General features: G+C 41.5%; 1 protein-coding gene across 3 annotated transcripts in view; it reads left to right on the top strand.

The window, feature by feature from the left end:
* Positions 1-24,784, top strand: part of LOC144630333 (acyl-CoA dehydrogenase family member 11-like) — a 42,008-nt gene that overhangs the window by 6,131 nt on the left and 11,093 nt on the right. The window contains exons 2-14 of one of the 3 annotated variants that reach the window (XM_078488686.1): positions 1,350-1,448; positions 2,032-2,131; positions 4,105-4,230; positions 4,532-4,693; positions 6,328-6,442; positions 6,595-6,647; positions 7,021-7,150; positions 14,866-15,005; positions 16,859-16,971; positions 19,290-19,419; positions 20,501-20,569; positions 22,605-22,743; positions 24,280-24,387. In XM_078488686.1, coding sequence (XP_078344812.1) covers positions 1,447-1,448; positions 2,032-2,131; positions 4,105-4,230; positions 4,532-4,693; positions 6,328-6,442; positions 6,595-6,647; positions 7,021-7,150; positions 14,866-15,005; positions 16,859-16,971; positions 19,290-19,419; positions 20,501-20,569; positions 22,605-22,743; positions 24,280-24,387 — 1,387 coding nt within the window. In that variant the 5' untranslated portion in view covers positions 1,350-1,446. Of the gene's footprint in view, positions 1-773; positions 855-1,349; positions 1,449-2,031; positions 2,132-4,104; positions 4,231-4,531; positions 4,694-6,327; positions 6,443-6,594; positions 6,648-7,020; positions 7,151-14,865; positions 15,006-16,858; positions 16,972-19,289; positions 19,420-20,500; positions 20,570-22,604; positions 22,744-24,279; positions 24,388-24,784 lie in introns of all 3 variants that reach the window. The other 2 variants (XM_078488687.1, XM_078488685.1) reach the window with 2 other exon arrangements.

The raw sequence follows: 24,784 nt of genomic DNA, 5'->3' as shown, positions 1-24,784 counted from the left end.
GTGAGGGAAACGCATTAAAAAGAGTCACGAGTAGCCCATTTCTAGTTTCTATCGCGAAATTTAACTGAATATAATTACCGGTTTTTGAATTGGCCATGTTCTAAACGAGCAGGGGACTGGGTACGAACATATTTTTTCTTGGTACGAATATTCAGTATCGATTGAATTGAAAATGGGGCACGTTATCTGAAAGAGGATCCAAAAATTAGTAAATTTACCGAATTTGATGGTTATTGGTTTAAACGCAAAGGCATGGTACACTTTTAAAATAAGAGAGCTTAGTATGGACTGGAGGACGCCTGTCCCTCCAATCCAAACTAAGTATACCATGCCTTTGGGTTTAAACCAATAACCGTCAAATTTGGTGAATTTACTAATTTTTGGATGCTCTATCAGATGACATGCCTCATTTTTCAATTCAATCGATATTGAATGTTTGTACCGAAGAGAAAATATGTTCGTGCCCAGTTCCCCGCTCGTTTTGAACATGGCTAATTTGATATCGGCGTTATGATCGACCACTTTGGCCCACATCCTCTGACGATGGCGATTTCGCAGCGAACTTGGAAATTTCGCAGCAGCTTTTAAGCATGTTAGAACCAAGCGATTGAGGTGATTTTTGGCACAGATCTTTGAAAATTACCTACCTTTAACTTGCCCGAGGCTGGATGGCGAGCCACCCATGGAATTGGAGAAATTGGCCGAAAACTGGGAGGCTGTCGATCTCGGCGGGCCATCGAAGTTGCCTGCCTTGTCTTTTTTTCTTACTTTAGCTGAGGGCGGTGACGGCTAGCGAGGAATTAACAGCCTCAAAACCCCATAAAAACACAAAAAATCACACAAAAGATAAAAAGGTAAGTAAACTTTATTTATCTGGCTTACAGTAGATCAATGTTTGGGATCAGAAGATGTGAAATTCAGTATTTTATGGAGCATTTCTCACGATCAGTTGACTCAAGCCGAGGTCAATCGTTACAAATTACAGTGAATTCATGTATGGGATCAAATAGCGCATACCGTGATGCTTAAGTCACGCGGCCAAAACAGTTTGGCTTATATTGTAGCTTTTGTGTAGTTATGTTGTTATTTTTGGAGTAGAGGCTCGCTGTCCGCTTTTTTTGGAGAAAGCGAAGATTGAAATTCGTTGTTAGGTCTGCCATTTTGAGCCACGTACCATTTTGAAATTTTGCGTGTTTACTCCCTTCCGGTCTCGCGAACTGTAGGATGCCATGGAAGCTACAGCAAAGCAACAGGCATTGAGAGCACATTAAAATCTAAAACAACCAGCTATAACAATAGCGAATACCGATATATTCTCTCATAATACTTTAATATCTCAAATGGTGAAGCTAGATGTATAAACAATCCGTGCCGGGACATGGACACAATCACACAACGAAAAGCGTACCGCGATCAGCAAATAAAAGCTGACAAGTCAATTGAGAAATGTAAGTTTAGACCAGTTTATCTTGCAACTACTTACATGGCCATTTCAGCAAAAATAATTCCACCTTTATTAGAGTATCTTCATACGTATTAACCGCCCGATCAATCTTGGTTCATTTATGAATATCCCGGGCCGATTCACAACTGAATTTGTCTTCGTGGGAAAATAAACTTGCGATGTTTTCTCAACATGGCCTTTTAAGCTATAATCGAACGTTGATTAGGCCACAACAGCAAAGAATAAACTTCACGTACTACACGAAAAAACGGTTCGGAAACATCTTTGAACTCTTTCCAGCTAATGAAGCATTCGAACCAGCCAGAATACTTTTCATCTTGTTGCGTTCGGTTGTACGAAAATTATACGCATGTCCAACTCCTTTTGTGCGTGCCGTAAACACAAGAGAATGCCACTGTTGTCGTAGGATATTTCACTTATCATTGTGTTTTAGCTTAGGTTTGTTGTTCCAGACAAATTGGGCACTGGATGATTTTCCATATATTATGGTTAACAAATTTTGATGAAATGTAAGAACTGCAGATTGAGGCATTTGTTGATAGTAAATGTTTTATTTCCTTCTGCAGGTCAGGTCAGTCTAATCCAACATTTTACTTGTCTAAGAATGGAAAAGAATATGTCCTCAGAAAAAAACCACCAGGAAAGCTACTGAGAGGAGCCCATCGGGTGAGTGAAAAGTGTCAAATATATATAATTAAAAGCAAAATAATTTTGCTTTTAATTATATAATATTATATATTAAAGTATTGATTATCAGAAATGAAATAATATATATATACTAACAATAAAATTAATTATTAATTTTATTGTTAGTAAGTATTTTTAATGTTATTTTAACAAATCAACCACATTTTTTCATGGTCTACACTCTTATAGACCATAGAAATGACGTCAGAAAATGTTCAAAACTCAAGTGGAACCACGAGTCGTAGGCGAGTGGTTTCACTGCAAAGTTTTGGACATTTTATGGCGTCATTTCTATGGTCTATAAGAGTGTAGATCATGGAAAAATGTGGTCGATTTGTTTTATACCATAACAAACTCCAGCAAGTATTTAAGTTTATCCAAAGCGATGCTTGACCGTGAAGAAACTTTGCCGGGAGGACGTAAAGTTTCCCGATACATAAGAACGACAATGATACAAAAAAAGATGAACAAGGATTCAAAGGATAACAATTTTAATTACCTTTTATCCTCTCGTTGCGTGTGTCCATCGTTAGAAGCGATCAAGATGATTTTTTCTTTCTGAAGATCTTGTCAGCGCTTCGTTCAGACTGAACTATGACAGTTCGCTGAGTCCGCTGCCGGTTCGCTAGCACCGTTCTTCTCAGTTAGACAAAAAATTCAAAAGCCTGGAAATTTTCTGTCGACAGATCACTGGAGTGGAAGTCCAAGCCTGCTTTCCGAAAATAAATGTCTTTTTGAGTACTTGATTCAAACAAAACAAGATGAAATTCGCTTTCATTCATGGAGACCAAACTTACAAATTTCAAACCCGCACGTGTGCGTGGCGTGATCTGACATCACTTTCATGGTCTAATTACTCTCATCGACCATAACTTTGGACCAATCAGTGCACGAGAATTCTCTTGGTTATGGTATAATACATTTTGTATTGTCGAACCAGCTGTCCTGGATTTAAGTTAACAAGGTTGTTGATGACACGTTTTCAGTATTCGGGTTGCAATTTTTATCATAAGTTAGCAGTTTTATAACTCATTGGGAATCAGTGAGATTCACCTTGTCTGATCATACAGTATATTCACATTTTAATCATTAATATTTGGCAATGTAACTGTTACACAACACCAAGCAATACCTTCACCCGTAACATTGAGTGAACTCAGTCATAACAGGTGCTACAGGTTATGGCCCTAATAATGACAGCCCTGACTTCAATTGACATCAAATCACTTCTGCACTTATATGTCCATTATGTGGTTTAAAAGAGAGAGTCACGTTATATTTTATTAGTTTTAAAAGTAGAAAGAAAACAACTCTGACATCTCTACCTTCAAATTCTTCAAAAGCAATCAAAGCGCCTTTGACCTTTAATACTGATGGCCAAATATCATATATCGCATGTCACACAACAACATAGCACACTTCTTGTTGAACAGCAACAAAAAGGAAATATAGACTCTACTGGTTCCGTCTGAACGCCTTAGGCTTTCTTGTAAGCCAAAAGAGTGGTTAAACATTAACCACCTGGTTTAAAGCTATTCAGTAGCTTCTTGTTAATACACAGGGTAATGCTTGATTGACACCTGTCAAAAGTTTGTTCACTTGTATTTGCTGTGGGTCATGGTATTTCAGTGGGTAAGATTCTGTTGTCACATGCTCAAACAGTAACAAATATTAATGGACAAATACATTTCTCAGTAATCATTCTATATTATCACATTTTTCTAGATTTCAGTGTAAACTGTGTTAAATAGCAAAGATCAAGATTGGTGAATAGTTATTGTCTGGAGGCATTCTCTGTACAGACAATAAATGAACCAGTTGGTGAATTAATTGGTTACCTTGGATGAAATAGATGTAGTAAATTATCAACCTATAGACTGAGATGCTCATTTCCTTGCCCCCAGGTGGGGGATATGGCCAGAATATCAACTTATGCTCCTTTGTTATTGCAGGTTGACAGGGAATTTAGAGTACTGTCTGCCCTGCATACTGTTTCATTTCCAGTACCCAAGCCTTATTTGTATTGTGAAGATGTTACTATCATTGGTACAGAATTCTACATCATGGAACATGTCAAAGTAAGAACTCCAATTTTATTTATTAATTAAAACTATCTGTACTAGTTTTGCCAGTAAGTACACTGAATAGAATAGACTTACTGTAATAGACTCAATAGACTTAAGGAGGCTAGATGTAGTTTTTTTTGCCTCTTGGCGCTGGTTTTGGAAAAAAGTTTGCTTGGCCTTTAATCTTTGATTTTTGGCAAAGTACACCATACTGATCACATATGACCATAGTTGAAATTTCTACCCAACAGGGGCCACCATAGCAAGGATTGTTTTCAAATGATCTGATTGTTGCAGGTAATTTCTTTTCCAGGGAGATATATTTCGAAAACCAACTCTACAAACTCACTTACCAGACGAAAGAAGAGCTATCTACAATGCAATGGCCACTACCTTGGCTAAGTTGCACAGCATCAGCTGGAAAAATCTGGGACTTTCTGATTTTGGCCTTCAGACCAACTACCTTAGAAGGCAGGTAATGAGTGTCCTGCAGCACTGCTGACCTGTTTACTGGGTTGTTAACTGCATGTATAAATAATAACGTTTCAGTCCTTGGCGTGTACCCTATTTCCCCGTGTATAATCTGCACTTGTTTTTTGTAAAGTTAACCACAATCATACACAGAACTTATTGTTTAGTCACGTTCTTATTAGCATACTGTAAACAGAAAAGACAAAAGCTTCATTGTAATTGGTTTTTAATAACTTTGGTAAGACAAACAACCAATAAAAAGTTTATAATTTTGATCCATAAATATATTTTGCTGACTATTTAAACGAAACAGCTGATGAACAAAACATGTCAATCTTGAGCAATCAAAAGTACAACATGGCAATGAAACGTCAAAGCTAAACTGTATCTGAGAAATTAAGAATCGTCCAGTTTGCGGAGCAAAACGGAAATCGTGCTGCACAACATGAATTTGGTGTCAGCAAAAGCAATGTTAGGCTGTGGTGGAAAAGTATTACAGAGAACCTCCAGAAGATGCATAATTATATTAGCTTGCTCTTCACAAACTCGCTTAAAGATCAATTTTAATTTTATTAATATTTTATTTTTTGTGCTGACCCTCCCTAAAGTGAGAAATGCATTCCAGAACAATTGCCTCAGGGGTACCCTGTAATAACACAGCCAGCCGGCAAAAAAGAAAAACAAGCCTGCACACTGAATATAACTACCAGACGGTTTAATGTTTCATTTGAACTGCTTTGGAAACCCTTGCCAAGAGTCTTTGGTCTAAATAACCTTAATGTAAAATGCATATACTAGGAAATTGCAAAATAAGGCCAACAGATGAATACTTGAGCTTGAAATCTGGCCCAACGGTTCTCACATACACATCTTTAAAGCCCACGTCGCAAGTGGAGGTTAGGTGCCCAAGGGGCCCGGGGGCTGCAATCGCAATCACACCCCCAAGGCGCCAGAACACCCGACTGGCCTGCCCAAACCGGCAACCCAGCCATGAGCCCCCCGTGCCAGGCCCCCGAACCTGTCACACTCAAGCCCAAATGGCTCAGTGGAAGAAAAACTGAACACGAGGTCCCAGTAAATGGCCCAAACCCCAGGGAGGGAGGGAAGGGAACGCTGAGAACGCTACTACAAACTAACACAAAACGCCACGCCGATCAAACTACGAACAACAAACGCAAGCACATGGAATAGCTACGCATGTACCAAGGGGAGACACCGCTGGACGGGACTCGACCCAGCCCTCCTGCAACCATGTGAACATCACCAGAACGCTACTAACAAACATACGCCAAACGCTTAACGCTACAAACGCCAGAAACGCAAGACACACGCTAATGACCAGGCTCTTGCTCCTTGTCGTTAACTATGTTAAATTACATTTAACTGCATGTATTTAAAAATAGCAATTTCATTGCATGGTTGTTGATTGCATCACCAATCTGTGATATACAATAATTATTATGGTTTAAGACACACTCACTTGGTTACTATGGCGCTTGTCACGACACACAGGTACACATATGTGTAAGTTTACAAATTATTTCCAGAAATAAGAAAAACACATTATGTTAATTCATTAATTAGAATGTCAAATTCATACAAACTTTAATGTAGATGTATTAATTTGTTTTAAATAAGGTGTCAACCTGGCAGAAGCAGTACAGAGCATCAGAAACACATCAAATTGAGGCTATGGAAAATCTGTTATCCTGGCTGGTAAAGAACGTTCCTCCTGCAAGCATGCAAAAGACAGGTGACAATCCTCTGCATTAAAATAAATAAACAAACGACCATCACTTGAATTTGATACCTGACATGTATGTGCTAGTTTTGTATAATTTGTAAATGTAATATTGATAAAATAAAATAATCACTTCTAATTATTGATTTCTGTTTGTGCTGCAGTTCTAGTTCATGGGGATTTCAGACTGGATAACCTGATCATTCATCCCACAGAGGTATGCATATAAATTAAACACAGTAACCGCCTTGAATGTAAAACACAAAATTAATAAAAGGGAATAAAATTACTGTATACTCTGTTATCACTTGGGGATAGTTATCTGACATTCTCCAGTTTTGGCTTCATCGTGTGACATGTTTAGACCAATCATGCACGCAAAAAATGCGATATTTATTGGTGATTATGATCCACTAAATATTGCGGGGTTTCTTAAAACAATATTTAATGGATCATTATCACCAGTATTGTGAATTATCATGTTATGATGTAAAAACACAATTTCATTGCTTTTTTGGTAAAGTTTGTTTATTTGGTTATAAAATTTATGGGGCATTTATATAATACTATCCTTCTATTTGCATCATCAGCTCTGTGTGATGGCTGTGTTAGACTGGGAGTTATCCACCCTGGGTGATCCCATACTTGACCTGGCCTACAGCTGCTTACCTTATCACTGGCCAAAGGAACTGGAAAGCTCTGCTTCCTCATTTTCTTTAGGTATAGTTAGCCGCAAGACTGTTTGCTTTCCTTGCAGCTTCATCTCGCACCTGACTGGTGGCTATAGGTCATCGTGACACCTCAACATCAAATCAAAGTGTTCATGGAAATCATGGTTTACTTTCACAACAATCTTATACTGCACTAGTGTAGGTGTAATCCTGCTAACTTATTAATGCATTGGAAACAAGGACAGAAATCGAGTACTGCTGTTCAGTGTATAATTATGTATTCCTGTTCTGGCTGGATCAATGAGCAGTCTTTATCTTGTTCTGTGGGTGTAGACAAAACGTGGACCCCCCTTTCTGGACCCCCCTTCTGGACCCCTTTCTGGACCCTCTTCTGGACCCCTTTCTGGACCCCTTGAATTTTCGGTAAAAAACTAATAATTAAAAAAATAATATAAATATTAATCAGGGCACACGACTCGCCTGTTCTTCGACCGGCGAGTTCCACAGCTTATTCCGGGTTGAAGTAATATCTCCTTCTCACACACAACTGGTAGCTATGCCAAGCCGAAGCACGCCTGACCTTTAATAATAACAAGATTGTAACAAAACATTACAAACAATATTGGGTAAAGAGATCAAAAAACAATTGTGACCTGAATACAACCTGAACCAACGTAGCTATAAAAACGAAGCTCACAACAAGAGCATTGCAAGCACGAACATGAGAAAAAACGCGTGACACCTAAAACTACAAAACCTACAGGGCTTAAAAAGGGGGTGGGTGGGCGGGGGTCAGGCAAGGCGTACGGCAACAAGAAAACTGAACACTTCCAAAAATCATGTGACCTAGACCCCCTGCACACTAGCACCCAGACTCCCAGCCGTGTGTGAGAAAAACGTTTTCCGCTTAATTCGTGCCTCAGCCAGCGGAAAACAACACTTCTCACACACAACTGGTAGCTATGCCAAGCCGAAGCACGCAACTGTAAAAAGCAAAGCGAGATACAAACGAAAACAAAACAGAAAAAACTGGCTTAATGCTAGAACTGTGAACACACAAAAGCACAGAGTTCCTACACAGTGTCCAGACAAAAAACTGTCCTCAAGCTAGCGGAGCAAAAAAGAATTATTTCAGCATTGTCTTTGAAACAAGAAGGAGCGAATCAAGAGATTCCTCAACGTAATTGTTCCGGGCTTTCTCGCTTCGCCATCCACCGTGTCTCTGAAACAACCTGTCTGGAATTCCTAGAGCAGCAGCCGCGGACGCTCCTCCTGAACGCAGGCTATGAATCCCAAATTGGCTGGCATCCAATCCCTCCCGCTGAAGCTCTTTCTTCAGCAACTCCTTGGCGCGGCTATAAGACATGGGCTGGTCTCTCAGACAGACCCCCCGCTTAGTGCTCTGCACGCGTCTAAACAACCTTGATCCCACGGAATGGTTACCAACCCTCAAGAACTTCTCCAATACAGCAACTGGGCAAGGAGGAGTACTGCTACGGGCGATGAACACCCATGAACCCTCACGGAACTGGTCGTTCTTACGCTTCTCCAGGAAAATAGCAACGTGCGACTCTCCGAAATGCAAACTGTCTGATGACAGGTAATGTAAATCATCCCAGCGCAGAAAACCAAAGAACCCCAACGAAAGCAGAACTGCCAGTTGAAGATCAGCAACTGTGCCCCTCTCCAAGCGGGTGACCAATGCTCGCACCTGGTCGGTCGTCAGCGGCTTCTTGCGAGTGGGTGGCCTGGCAAGGATGCGTTTGGCAGCATCCATCAACTGCTTCACAAGGGGATAATTGCTTGGTTCACGGAAGCCGCTCTTTTTGTGCACATAACTAACCCCATAGACGGCTGAGTTAACTGTAGACACTGATCTAGCCTGCTGGATAAGAGACACCACATAGAGGGTAAACACGACAGAGTCTGCAGGCAAGAAGGGAGCATTTCGTTGGACCGCCCATGACTTCCAGGCTTTGTACGCTTTCAAGTACGTGGACACCGTCGCAGCCGCTCTGTCCTGAACCAGGACAGTGGGCAAGACTTGGGCTAACTGCTTCAGCTCCGGATCTCTGAAAACATCCGTCGCAAACTCAGGTGGGAAGATGAGCTCTTGTACAGCAGGTTGGACAGCTGCAACATAACGACAGACACCATAAACAACAGTACACCAAATACCAGCCCAAAAACAGCATAATGCAGGTAAGATGCCAGGAACACACAAGCCAAACATTGACCCCACCCCATGCCAAATCCACTGGCCACGCAGGTGAATGACGAATAAAACATTACACATTACACCCCAGCCCATAACAGGCTGCAGTTTACCATGAAGTTGAAGAGCCTATAACAGGCACTAGAAGCCATCACAGCATTGAAAACACCAAAAAGGTGGCCCAGGGCCAACTGACACAGGAAACGCATGTACCCAAGAGGCACTGAGAGCCATAACGGCATTGGACTATCATAGCAGATCCAGGGCCATCCATCACAGACAAGCATGTGCCCATAACAGGCAAAGGAAGCCATCACAGCTTGAGAATGGCCTGAACAGGCCAAGCGCCCTGACAGCACTGAGAACCCAGCTAAAGCCAGTGCGAGACATGTCGTCAAGGTTACATCAAGGAACATCTGGGACACTGAACTGTAACCGCAAAGCGAGCAGTGGAAAAGCTGGTACACCTGATGTAAAAATACTGCTGGCTGCCGATCCTGCAATGAAGATTCCTTCATAAGGAAGAATCCGCCGCGAATCTGCCACAAAGGTCTTCCAAGTACCCCGCCTGGTCACCAGAAGGGGCCACCAAGGTGCCGAATGCCACTCTGGGATTAAGAGGGTACCATCCTCCCCTCCCATGGCCATGTGACGCAAAACACGAGGCACCAAATATGGGGGAGGAAACAGCCAGTTATTAGCTCCTTTCCAGGACACAGTGAAGGCATCAGCAGCCTCACAGCCAGGGTTGAGGAATCTGCTGCAGAATCTGGCCAACTGCGCAGTCTTTTCGCTGGCAAAACGGTCCACTGTGTGGGGCCCCCAAAGTCTATCCAAGCTTGCGAAGCAGGCACGATCAAGCATATAATCGTTTGCGTCTTCCACCCTGGAGAGCTCATCTGCTATTTCATTGTAATCACGGCTAATCCACTCCACAGTCAGGCGAATGTCGGAAGCCCGACACAACTTATAAATGCTCACTGCCTCCATATGCAGGTCTGCTTTCCGGCTACCAACAGAAAGGATAATCTCTGTGTTCTTGTTGTCAGTCCTATGCAATACTTCAGAACCTCTCAAGTGAGGTGCAAGGGATTCAAGAACCCATCTAGTAGCCCTGAGCTCCCTAAAGGTGGAGCTCTTACTCCTCTCCTCCGATGACCAACTACCAATAGCCACCTGTCCGCCAATTTGCGCAGTAAATCCACCCCAGCCAGAATCACTAGCATCAGAATAAGTAAACACCTCCGGTTTAGGGCTTGGCGACCAGATCGGATAGCCACTGTTGTCAAAGTTCACTTGCCAGAAAAGAACTTCCTCCACTGCGTCGTCAGACAGCTGGAAGGGCCTGTCCCAGGAAGCTGCATTCAAAATGTCTCGGTATAAACCACGCGTCCAAAGCCGCACCACCGGACCAAGGGCGAGGCCCATGGAAGCTAAGAGTCCTGTGAACCGTGCTAGCTGACGTGCAGATGCCATAAATCCCCTAGAGACAACCCCTTGCAGTACTAGACAGAATGCTTCAACTCTCTTTGGAGGTACTTGGAAAGTCCCCGTCCTGAGATCTAGTATGAAGCCCAATAATTCACCAGACTGGACGGGCGTCCATATACTCTTAGTGTCGTTAGCAACAAAACCACTGCGTCTAACATCCCGACGAACTAAGTCTGAGATTTCCTGCACCTCCACAAAAGTGCTGTCTGCCCCTGCCCCATCATCCAAATAGGTAAAGATCCGTATGCCCTGGCTTCTCCAGTGCTTAGTCAAGGCCCTCTGGATTTTGGTGAATATGTATGGGCCAGTGGAGAGGCCAAAAGGGAGGACCGTGAACTTGTAGAACTTGCAGATTCCATCACATGTCCATGAACAGCCAAGGAATGTCGTATGGTCTGGAAATATTTCCACGTGATGGTACCCGCTGGTGTAGTCAAATTTAAAAAACCAATCCCCTTTTTGAAAAAGATCGGCTGCTGTCCTGATATCTTCGTACTGAAACTTGCAAGATCGTAAGTGCCTGTTCACGTAACGCAAATCCAGAATAAGCCTAGGCTTCCCCGAACTATTGACTGCCACCCCCAATGGGTTGCAAACGTGCAGATCAGTAGAACAGACTTCCACCAGGGCGCCTGATAACAGCAACTTGGAAATTTCAGAGGACACGAAATCAGAATGACATGACGCGGAATTGTGATTTCGAAAAACCCCTCTCGCAGGCAACTCAACAAAAGGTAAACAATAACCCTCGCATAACACTTTCAACAACCACTGACTTGCCCCAATACTCCGCCAGAAATCAATGTTTTTACGCAATCTCCCCTTAACTTTGACGATCGAGTTCTGATCAATGTTATCGATGTTATCAATACAATCAACACTGCCTTCATCGGTGAATTCAAAATTAAAATCAGGACGCTCGTAACTCGACTTACTGGGCAGACTGTTGGGAAAAACCTTGACCAGTTCCTTCGGGCCTTGTGGAGGTGACGGCTGCCCGGCAGTCCCGGGCGAAATGCCCCGGTCGGAAGCAGCGAAAACAAGTGGGGCGCCCGTCGCGCGAAGCAGAGAATTTTCCCGCCACAGGCGGAGTGGCGACCGACCGATCGACAAACACTCTCCTCTCAGAAGGCTGGCGGGGAACACCCCCTTTCGCCTTTGGTTTGCTGACAACGGACCTTTTCTTCTCATCCCGCAACTGTTTGCTTTCCTTGATGGCCTTACGGATTCGTTTCTCATCGTCCAAGTCTGCGGCAAGAGGCTCAGCAGTGTAACATGCCACGGTATCCCATCCGTACTTCTCGGCCAGCAAAATGTGTTTATTACGTTCAACAAGCAATTCCTTACCTTCCTTAAGCTTCGACGCTCGCCCCTCGGCATCGGTCGCTTCTAATGCCTCGTCGATTTTCTCTACGACCTCTCTGTTAAGTTCGTATTGCTTCTTATTTCCTGCAAAGCGGAACTCGTGATCTGGCGCCGGTTGTTTCTTCGCGACCTTTGAGCCCGCCGAATTCGCCACCTCACTCTTAAGGCGCTTGAGCTCTTCTGCATTTGATTGCTGTTGCTGTAACAGTTGCTTAGCCCACTCGGGAGGCTGTGAAGGCGAACGTGAACGCGAACGGGAACCATGCGACTTCTTACGACTAGAAGAAGAACTTGCAGGAGTTCCGTGAGAGGAACGCGCGTCTCCAGCACCACGATCTTTTGAGCGACCTTTCGGGCTCTTGTTATATGGCTCCAATCTTCGAAGGGCTCGAGACTGCCTAGATTTTTCCTTTCCCATGTTATTGCCGAAGAACGAGTACAAGACAAGACAGAAAAACGCGAGTAAAAACGAGTGATTAAAACAATCAGGTCAGGCAAGGCGTACGGCAACAAGAAAACTGAACACTTCCAAAAATCATGTGACCTAGACCCCCTGCACACTAGCACCCAGACTCCCAGCCGTGTGTGAGAAAAACGTTTTCCGCTTAATTCGTGCCTCAGCCAGCGGAAAACAACACTTTTTGCAATCAACTACTTTGTCTACCGGTAATTCCTGTAATGTTTTGTGCGAAAACTTCCCAAAACGTCGAGATGTCACCGATCGTATCCGCCATTTTGTTTCGAGCCGCCATATTGGATTTGCCGCTGACCAAGATCCCCACGCTTCGACAGCTCGCGTCCTCCTCGCTCGCTCGCAACCAACCAAACGCGCAACCACAGGCAGACAAGGTAGGCAATCCGCAGTGTCTGAGGCCCCGTGACGTAAGTGTCACGAAACGCTATTTGATCTCATACGTTCACCGTAATTTGTAATGACTGACCTCGGCCTTATTTAACTGATCACGAGAAATGCTCCATAAAATACTGGATTTTGCATCCCAAATTGTGATCTGCTTTATCTACTTTTGTTGTTTTCGTGGTATTTTGTGATTTGGTGGGGTTTTGAGTCCGTTAATTCCTTGCTAGCCGTCACCGCCCCCTACAAAAGTACTGTAATGATTCGATTTAGCGCCCTCCTTCCAATAAGCGCCGCCTTTCGAATAAGCGCCCCCCTTTGAATGTGTTTTTGTAAATAAGCGCCCCTATTCCAATAAGCGCCCCCATTCTAATTAGCGCCCCATTCTTATAAGTACCCATATTCTAATAAGTGCCCCTATTGTGGATAACTGGCCCTACTGTAGTCATTGACGTCAACTTCTCAAACTCATTAATAATTGTTTCGATTGAGAAGATATATCAAACACTCGAGACAGTGTTTCTTCGGCTATCCAAACACCTCGAACAACTCTCTTCTCGGTGTTTGGATAGCCGATGAAACACTGCCTCTCGTGTTTGATATATTACTAGATAAACTCCTGACCGTTCACGGTACAGTTCATGTATATATTAACTGCTATAATGAACAATTATTTTAAAAGTAACTGAACTTTTAACAATTTCTGACTGTTACAGTTTCTGTTATTGTTAGATACATTTGGTTGTTTCTCAAAAAATTAAATAAGCGCCCTGTCCCGAATAAGCGCCCTGTCTCGAATAAGCGCCCTCCCTCGAGGTGCCAAAAGTAAATAAGCGCCCCGGGCGCTAAATCGAATCATTACGGTAAGAGAAAGAGACAAGGTAGGCCGACAGCCTCCCAGATTTTGGCCAATTTTCCCACTTTCACGCATCGCTCGGCATCCACAGAAGTTAAATTACCGATAACAACTAGAAATGCACTATCTGAAGGAAATTGAACTCGCCGGTCGAAGAACAGGCGAGTCGTGTGCCCTGATTAATATTTATATTATTTTTTTTAATTATTAGTTTTTTACCGAAAATTCAAGGGGTCCAGAAAGGGGTCCAGAAGGGGGTCCAGAAAGGGTCTAGAAGGGGGTCCAGAAGAGGGGTCCAGAAAGGGGGGTCCACGTTTTGTCTACACCCTTGTTCTGTTCTGTCTGTATACATAACTCTGCTGGTCTAATGCACTGCATCCAGATTGAACAGGCTTTATCTTATGCTATTTGTTTCTCCTAACTTATTAATTACATGCAAAGTAAGTTTAACAAGCTTGAATCGTGAAATGTTAATGTTCTTATCAAATAAGTTGGATCCAGTGCATTACACCAGGAGAGTTATATGTATAAAGAACAGTATAAGATTAAAAGACTGTTCATGGATCTAGCCTGGAGATCCAGCCAGCCAATTTAAACTGACAGGATGACATAATAAAAAACAAAAAAAAAAAAAAAAAATTAACCAAAAACTTAATTTCCTATAATAATATATACAGAGCAATAAATTATTTAATAATTAATTATGTACAGTGGTCTGATGCACATGGACAAGTTGGGACATGTAGGGCATGTGGATGAAGCTGACAGGGCCAATTCGAGGCTTGTCGGGTCAATAAGGACATGGTCCACATAGTGCAGCTCAGTAAAAGATGGCTTTTGGTGGTGTAATGGTCTATTACTAGGCCCATTTTAATGTGCATAGCACCATTAAACTACTTTTTTTTTTTTTTTTTAAAAAAAAAAAAAAAAAAAAAAAACCAAAAAGTGTTATAGTACGTAACTGGATGTCTAACTTAACAGGGAGTTCAGCAGCTGGAATCCCATCAGAAGAAGAGTTTATTTCCACTTACTGCAGAGCGAGTGGACTTGGTGACACACCTATTCGCCATTGGAACTTTTACCTTGCTCTGTCATTCTTTAGAATGGCAGCTATAGCACAGGTAAAGTGTAACTTTTCAATTATCATAAAATCTTGTGGATACAGCTATACACCTTTTTATCAAATTTTTGTAAGATATTTATCTTGCACCTATGGGCCACCCATACTTTTATATTTTTGCTGCTTATTTACCAGAATGATAATATTTTGTCTTGTTGTAAATGCCAGTAAAAATAATTAACTTGGAAGCTCTTCTATTAAGCTTCAGTATACCTGCCAACTTCTTCTGGGTCAAATGCGTGAGATTTTTATCCTGAAAGTGCCAGGATTTCCGAAGACAATACAACCAAGTCTGAAGTTTTCTGAAGATACCGAAAGTATTCCCAAGACGTTTCAAACATATACCATATACCTGTTTTGCTAAACACGACCTCGTTCCAAACTGCTTTTAATTTCTTGTCAAAACTATGAGATTTCGGGGAAAGTATCGTCATTTACTCATTTTACATGGAGTTCTCGTTTCTCACATTGGTTCGAGTTTACATTTTATTGGAAAGTGTGTTGGTTATGGTTGTAATAACTGGTATTTTTCGACTAGGCGTGGGAAATTGGTTTGATAAGCGTGATTTTGGCATGAGATCGAAGTTTTCAACTCCCAGGCGTGAGAGTTGGCAGGTATAAGCTTGTCTAAATCAATTGGTATACTTCATGTGTAGTCATAAATTCCTGTTTGTGGGTTTTGTGGAGGCAAACACATCTGTCTTCCATGTACAAAAATTAGTTATATAAACCACCAGTGGGGAGGGTCTGAACAACCCACTCGATTCCTTTACAAGCTTCATGATGGTTGTGCTCAGAGTGAAAGATCCCATGTCACATCTGAAGATCTGTTTGTATTGTATGCTGTAGAGATCTTTGTTCTGATGAAAAAGCTATTACTTTGTGCAAACTTCAACAGCTTATAAGTGCCCAGTTGAGATTAGGTTGGCAACTTTAGAATACCTAACGTAAGTATGCCATTTAAGACCCTTGGTTAAGTTTGCACTCAAAGATTACCCATCATATACATTAACCTGATTAACCGCCGCCTGGTTAGCTCAGTTGGTAGAGCGCCGGACTGCTGTGCGGGAGGTCGTGGGTTCGAACCCCAGACCGGACCAACACTCAGGGTCTTAAAATAACTGAGGAGAATGTGCTGCCTTTGTAATTTCATCTGCAAATGGTTAGACATTCTAGTCTTCTCGGAAAAGGACGATAAACCGTAGGTCCCGTCTCCTGTATCTTCAGTCTTATAACAGGGGACGTTAAAGAACCCACACACTATTCGCAAAGAGTAGGGCACGAAGCTCCCGGTGTTGTGGTCTGGCCTTTACAATTGTGTAGTAAAATTACAGTACGTGTAAAGCGCATTTAAACATATACATATGAAAAATGTGCTATATAAATACATTATCATTATCATTATCATTATCATTGCCTAAATTTTGACAAATGATAAAGTCCTCAACACTTGTACTATACTGGGCATTATAATGATTACCATAAAAGACTTCTGTTAAGCATGGCATTCTCTTAGGGATCGATCACACACAGGAATTAATAATCATCAAATAAACAATGTAGGAGTGTACAGTATATTTCACTGTGGGATTTAAATTCCATCACTTTAGAAGGGCCAAAGAGTTGTATTTTCTCACTTTGCCTATTTGTGACAATGATGAAATTAAATATGCAATTTTTGTATGATGCATTCTTAGTTCCTTGCCCCCTGGTGGGGGATAGGGCCGCATTAGCAGCACAAAATACAAAATACATCTTTAACAAAGTTATACAATCTGAATCAGCTCTACTGACTGTAATACTAATCTTATAAATCACATAAAAATAATGAATCCATTGAATGGTTCCATGCAGGGTATCTATGCAAGAGCTCTTCAAGGAAATGCTAGTGCAGAGAATGCAACTTTGTTTAGAACTTATGTGGAACCACTGGCATCAGCAGGATTGAAGTTTGCCCTGCAAGACCAGTAAGTGGATAGCATTACATTGTTCATGGTTGTGCCATTACATGTACTTTTTTTTAAACTGCAAAGTTAATTTTGTTTGTGATTGTATGATTGAGTTTGGTTCAAAATGCGAGCAACTTTTCAGGACTATGCAACCTGAGAATCTATTACAAGAATAATTTGAATACTACCATTTTCGAGTGACCGTGAACGGCTAACTTTTTTCTGAGTTTTCTCACGTGTAAAATATTCAAGTTTGTCTAGACAAACTGTCGCGTTTTACAAGTAAACCATTTAAGGTAGTTTAACGGAAAAAATCCCCCCAAAATATAAAAAATAAATGAACAATCGAAGATCGCTGTCGCAGCAATTGCCAAAAATGTAAAGCCGCCCTTTGCTGTCGACATTCATTGAAGAAATATAAAAAGTTGACGCAAAAGTTTTCAAAACCATTGTTTCATGTGCAGAAACACACAGGCGGAGCTGTCAAACTTGACATGTTGACGCTCCAAACGTTAATTGGTTCATTTAAAAAACGCGACGGTTTGTCTAGACAAAGTTGAATGTTTTACCCGTGAAAAAAAAAAAAACGCAGAAAAAAGTTGGCCGTTCACGGTCGCTCGAAAACGGTAGTATAGTTATCGCAACTTTGTAACATTTTCAGTTCTTTTTCACAAATTTTTATGGCCACAATTGAGGCTATATTTTAATTGATTTATCACTTGGAAAAGCATTAATTAAAAAGGATTTGAAAGCCTTTTCAAACTTTACAATTAATGGACTGTGAAATACCGGTATTCCTTTTTGTGAAAAAGTAATTATAATAAAAACATGAAAATGCCACATATGAAATATCTGTGACTCATAAAGTTAGGTGGGAAAATCTAACGTTCTCTACGATTCCTTGTTTCCACAATGATCTTTACACTTGAGTAAATAATTCAATGACAAAGAAAAAGGCTCCAGCATACTCTACTAGAAATGAGAGTGAAGATTTCTCACACTGATTTCTGAAATACCAGTATTCATGATGGGGTGATAGATCCAGAGGTGTCTTTAAAGTGTTACAACTTTAAATGGATTTGTCCAATCTTTGTCAAATTTGAAAAGGCGGTAGATTAAGGTCATTGCCCTGTATTGCATTGCGCATCCTTACTGCACAGAATTTTACGCATGATAAGCGTGTGCGAGCGTGCGCACATAAACAAAACGGCGGCTTTTTTCTATGTGGCTTAGTCCGTGAGAGAAGTAATTGTCGCTTTCTCGTAACCGAGTCTGGTGACCTATCAATTTTTTCTCATATTTTGGGTGTAGCCATCAAATTCTTTCTGTAAAATGAAAACAGATCAATACCTATGTTTGAAAAATAAATTATCGCTAAAAACGTGTACTTTGGCTGTACTCGCATTCGATTTTCCCCCCCCGCCCTCTCCCCCCCCCCCTTTTAAATGCGCTAAAAACTACACAGATGCCTGCTACGTACGCAGGCTGGAATTATAAATAAATTTTTTGGAATATACAAGGTCTTCCTGCTCCTAAACGAATTTGGTGACCCCCCTTTTTTATTTCAAATTTAAGTTCCCTTAAAGTAATAAACTAGTAGGCGAAGTTTGGTTAAAAATCTGTGTTCAGTTCTATTTCAGGGTAATGACATTAACACATAGCCAAAAAACCTTTTCAAGGAATTACAGCACACCTTTTGAGCACAGGCCTTTTTGGGGCCTTCCAGAAAGTATCAGATCACATAAATATTTTAAAACGCCTTTGAGTTAGAGCATCAGACTGATACCCATTAAAGAAGCCATAGAGGGTCCATGCAAAATTCATAGATTAAGAATAGTCTAAGCCAAATGGTGTCAAGTTTTATTGGAATGGCAACGTCAAAAGAAGTCAAAGTTGTCTTATTTTGCCTTTTTGAAGATTATCATAATATTGTAAAACCTACTTACTGGTAGTAAAATTTTTTTTGTTTTATATATGTTGGTCTAGCTGCTGGGCAGCTCAGACAAAAGAAGCCTTTTTTTTCTTCGTCCCACTTTAGTAACAATAGAAATTACATGATCTTTCTCAAAAGAAACATGCAGTTACAAATTTTTTAAAAAGTTCTGTAGGTGGGTTTCAGATCGCCACCTTAAATTTATGAAGAATATAAATAGCAACCTCGTCCCGGGTCTCTCTCTCCTCCCCCCAGAGCGAGAGGAGAGGGGGCAGGAGAGAGAGACCCTGGGAACGAGGTTGTATAAATAGCTCAGATCTCTGCCAACAGGCTTGTTTAAAAAAATGTAAAAATGTCTGTGTCAGAGTCTGTAAATTAATTCTTTTTGTTATGGTTATTTCAGGAAAAGCCTTGTTAGTAATATAAACATTTCTAGTAACACTGCCTCCATCTTCCAACCATCTCAAAAAGCTGAAATGTTATGTAACAAGATGAAGACATTTATGGAAAAGTATGTTTACCCTGCTGAGCAGGTCAGTGATAAACTTATAAGAATAAAGAAAGCAGTCGGTCCTTGTGTTCATTTTTAATTTAATTATAAGAATAGTTTGGTTTCAGTGAGTTTCCGGAGGCATGTTAGCCTTAGAATGCCTTGCAGGGAGAGGACAAATACTCCTGACTTTGTTTTCAATTTGCAAACCACACAGGGTGTAGAAACAGCATCTTGATTACTTAGGCTTCAAGGTTTAACTTTCTTGACTGTACAAAAGAAAAACAGAAGGTCAATGATTGTAAATGATGTGCTTGTAGTAAAAAAATGTCATACATGTATGTGTTCTAAACTTCTTTATGTCTGCTATTTTAATGCATCCAATAAAAGTATGATGTAATTGCGAAGGAAAAATTAACCTGTTCTGCAGGCTACAGCTAAAGTGATTTTTCCCCTTCTGTGCAAACGAATGTAACATAATACTTTTGTTTTTGTTGAAAACGTATGTAACTTGATACTGTTGTTTTTAGCCAACAGGGGTACATCGATAGTAGTAGTTTCGCTTTCAATAATAAAACCAATTATAATATATATATAGATATTATCGATTTCTCCAAGAAATGGTTTATCAGATTATGAGATATCAGGTCAACTTTTAAAAGAAAACAGCACTTCCACATTGAAAAGTCTTTCACATGAATCGCTGTGACACCCCAAAGTCTAATTGAATAAATTTGTGGTTTTAACTGGGCGCCATGGAGTCAACAGGAATCCTACTGCAGGAAACACGTGAGAGTTCCAGTGCATGATGTAGACTAATGTGCGCCTGTGTTTAGCGCAAAGTATTTTGTCCCAGAAATCATTGCACCACAAGGAGACCATTGTACTTTCTGAAACAAATATATACCTTAGTGATCTCCACATGGAAGTAACGTAGCATGATATGCTCCACGTTTTACTGGGGCATACAGTCTGGTACTCCCCATCCCTACCCCCTCCACAGGAATAATTAATTAATTGACGATTAATGTTTACGTCTTAGCGCGTTACTGGACAACAGCCCCCAACAAACCATCACAATAGCGCTTCTGCACTAAAAGAACTGTAACATATCTCTTTACTAGGCCTACCATCAGCATGTAAGTGATCCTACTACACAGTGGAGTGTTCCTCAATTCCTTGAAGATTTGAAGGTACAGCAGCTGAAAAGTTTACTAGTCTTAGACGTTATTGTAAGAATAAGGTACTTGCTTAAGTTGTTAAGAAACAGTTGTAAAATTTTAGAGTACCATGCTATGCACGTCCAAACTGTTGTAGCAGTTTACTAGTTATTCTAGTAGCATGTTTTTGTGTTGTTCAAGGCTAGCTTGGAAACAACTTGAAAATCTTAGTTTTTCCTTCAGTACATTGTTGTCATCGTTTGTGTAGAAAACGTTAGTGATTGTTCCACTTTGCTGTGGACTTTTGCATGCAAGATGCATACCAGAAGACACGATTACGTCCTGTAGAGTGTCATGTGCTTTTCCCTATATAATAGAACACAATGTGTAGGGCTCATTGTGTAGGGCTTTCAATAACAAACAACCAATTGCAGCGCATATATCAACTGATCTGTTTATAAGATGGATATATATACATCTTATATAACCAAGCAGGAGGGCCGATATTCTCACAGTGCAGGCCCGAGCAAGCTTGGTAAATAAGACATTTATTACATGACTGAAAAATATTTTTTATAGATATAAGCAGAAGGTATAAAAAGAACGGGATTCCGACGTGGACCCACCAGATGAGCCTGTAGAAAAAGAATTCCCTAACTTTGTTTTACAAACCAATGAAACTTACGAGAGGGGTTTTTTATTTTATTTTTAACTTTTGTAGGATTAAATACGAATTTGCACTTATCAGTCGGGGCAATACCCGGTTCAATACTAAGAAAACACTAGACCCGCAAAGGAGCAATCTGATTGGTTGATTTAAGTTCTTGGCCCTGTGGCTACCTTAGTCATGTGATAACTAACAGTTACTCTTTGAATTATTATTCTCAGGAGGGACCTATCCTCGGATTATAGTAGTCTGCATCGCGGCTCTCTGAAGACCGCCGCATCTTGCTGAATAGTTTAAGGCTATGACGGTTGGCACCCGGATTGTGATGTCAACTGCGAGGGATGAATATGATCATCCAAAATCAAACTAATTTACTCCCACTGCTGTGACGTATACAAACATGACCCGGGTCAACACCCCTGTGACCGGTCCACCCTTGTACCGGTCCATACACCCCTGTGGACCACCCCTAATTGGCAATCGGCAGGTACCCAAACAGCACAACGAAGACATCCACAAAACATCCGCCGAACACTGACAGTTCTCCCGCATCTCCGGGTGGCCGGAAGGCGATCACAAGTGTCTTTTGATTGGCTCTTTCAGCATGGCTGTCCAGCGCTAAATTTGAACGTGCGATGTGGCCCCAGGTTCAGTCTGTTGCGTCTCACGCATATATTCATTTTTGTCGTTTCGTGTCGTCGGCCTCTTGTTTCTGTGATTATTTCTCGAGTTTCAGAGATCTCGTGTCGTTGTACGTGACGGATCATTATTCTGTCTGGCCGCGCATCCCCGTTCCTTTTCTTATCTTCCCCCCGCTCTCCGAGTCCTGTCCGCCCGCGTTCTGTTTCCTATGTGTCTCTCCTCTCTCTTCCCCTTCTCCTTTATTTCTTTCAGGGTGGTCCACAGGGTGGTCCATGCCGGTCCAAGGTGGTCCATGGACCGGGTCCACAGGTGGTCCATGGACCCGGGTCCATGTTTTGTTCGTCCACACTGCTGTTAGGCGTGGAACTCGATTCCTGACACAATGCGGACGCTGACGTCAATTAAGGCATTTAGAAGGCAGTACGTCAGCTGACCTTCAATACATCGCAGTCGGATAGTGTTTTTATATATATAATTGTAAATAGTTTCTAAATTTTTTTGTGTTTTCTGTTTTTGCCATTTTTTTTTCTCGGCACATTAGCATACTTTTGCTGGGGCCTAATCAGCCCCATCAAACCGAGGGTAAATAAATGTTATTATTATTATTATTATTATCTCAGTGAATTGCAGAAGGATATTTTTTAATATTCTGCCAATATTCACTTCCATTTCATAGAATAATTGCTAAATATTCTTATAGAGCATCTGTGCTTGCAGGGAAACTAACTAATATGTGTTTGTTCAAATTTGTCCACTTAGAGAAAAGCAAAATTAGAAGGATTGTGGAACTTGTTCTTACCTGGTGAATCGGGTTTGACTCAACTGGAGTATGCTCCGTTAGCGGAGATTACTGGTCGATGTACATTTGCTCCAGAGGTTTTTAACTGCGGTGCTCCAGGTACTTAGCATAATCTTCATTTTAAAAAAACTTGCAGTCCTCCAGGAACTAGCCTGCGAACGCAGACGTATTTCCGGCTGTCGTTTCTCTCCCCGGCGTCTGCGACCCCCCCGTTTCCTGACGTGTCTTTTTTTTCTCTTCTAGCACCAATAACCTGTACACCCGCCTCCCTCCGACACATTCCCCAATTTCTCCCGGTGTTCTCTTGCTTTCATTCGCATTTTACATCCTCTTCGCTTTTTTTCTACTGCTGTAGTTCCTTCCAACCTGTGCTGCAGTCTTCTCAGGGACGCCTTACATTACCCATTGGCATCGGTTCGTCCCCTTCCTTCAATTTTACACCGTCAACTCTTGGTGATCTCATTCACCCCCGCAAATTCGACCGTCCCTCTCTTCCGTCCCTTTTTTCCTGCGCTCCGCGTTTGCCCTCGTCCCTTGTCTCTCGAGTTTCTGCAGCTCATTTTTTTCTTTCCGCTGGGAGCTCTCTGCGGCTCGCTGGCGCTTCGGTACACCTCTTTCTTTTTTTTTTTTTTCTTCCTTCTTTTTTTCGGGGTTTGTCCTTTTGTGTTCTGATCATTTGGTTGTATAAAGTGTTCCGGCGTTCGCGTCTACATTATTTTTGTCTGCACGAAGTGCCGCTTCTTTCAACATTTTCTCGGCGTCTCTTTTGAGCGCCGGCTATTGCACTTCGATCAGCGACGACGATTCGGGGCGATAAGGTACATTCATTCTACAGCGGCAAAACGATGACACAATATTCCGTCGGGATTCACGAAGACGTCTTCTTCATCTGACTCGAACAAGTACTTTCAAGCGTTAATGTGATGCTGATTTGACTTTTCAAATCCAAACACTTCAAAACTTTCCCATCCTCGATGATTCTCAGTGTCTGCTTTATCGGCCCTGTTTTCTCCACGATTGCGCGATACCCTCGCAGGCTACACGCGTGGCACTTCTGGGTTTTTCTGAGCCTAACTCTGATTGGCTTAAGATTTTGACGTCACGGAAATCGTTTTGTGGCTCGGGTTCGCAGACGCTATTTTTCGGCGGAGAGAAACGACAGCCGGAAATACGTCTGCGTTCGCAGGCTATCCAGGAACTTGTAGTCAGTGTACAGTTGAAGTGATCCCAAAGGGCGATGGTGGTGGCATTCGATTAAGCCATGATTGCAGCCGCCCATTGGGAGCTAGTGTAAATACCTACGTTTCCTGAACGTTTCAAACTGGGTGCTTTTCTATCCAAACTTGACCTAAAGAGTGCGTACAGAGACGTGGGTTCCGTTTGTTTTGTTTTTTCCTTGTTATGTTGAAATAAGAAATAGATATTTAAAAGATACTCTACAATCCGAGGGTAAATAAAATATTCACTTCACTTCACTTCACATTCCTGTCCATTCATCCACCTATTCCACTCCAGGTCTCAAATGGACATATTGTGCCAGCACCAACCCAAAATACTCGTTTGATACGAGGTTATCCTTTGGTGGTTCCCAGTAAAATCATGACAAGTCAAAACTTTTTGCTTCTTTTCCTGCAGATACTGGCAATATGGAGGTTCTTCATCTGTATGGTACTACAGAACAGAAGAAGACATGGCTGGAACCCCTTCTCAGAGGAGACATTAGGTCTGCATTTTGTATGACAGGTAACATCTTTCTTTCATGCTAGTTATACAGTGTTTTCCCGTGCCATACCATGTATTACCTCAGAAGTGACTTGATTTTTCAGTATACATACGAGCCAGTAGGCGAGTGTGTATAAAAAGAAAAAACAAGACACGAGAAAACATTGCTTAACGCAGAATATGCAACGGCTTTTGTAGCCTTGTTACTGGCTTTATTCTTCAAGGCATGGGATTAATACACATACCTTTTGTTAGAAAAGATGTTGTACTTTATTGATTTAAAATCCCTCTGTAGTTTGACAATTGTGATCGTATGGGTGAGGGTAGTCTGTAGTCCTGAAAAGGACTGTTGTTGGTGAATTATATAATTTTTAAGTACCTGAGAGAGTCAATTTTAGTCAAGTGTTAGTCAAATTTG

This window comes from Oculina patagonica, chromosome 11 (genome assembly GCF_052425735.1).
Source record: "Oculina patagonica isolate OP01 chromosome 11, crgOcupat, whole genome shotgun sequence".
NCBI classification, from domain to species: Eukaryota; Metazoa; Cnidaria; class Anthozoa; order Scleractinia; family Oculinidae; genus Oculina; species Oculina patagonica.
This window is presented reverse-complemented; position numbering and strand designations above follow the sequence as displayed.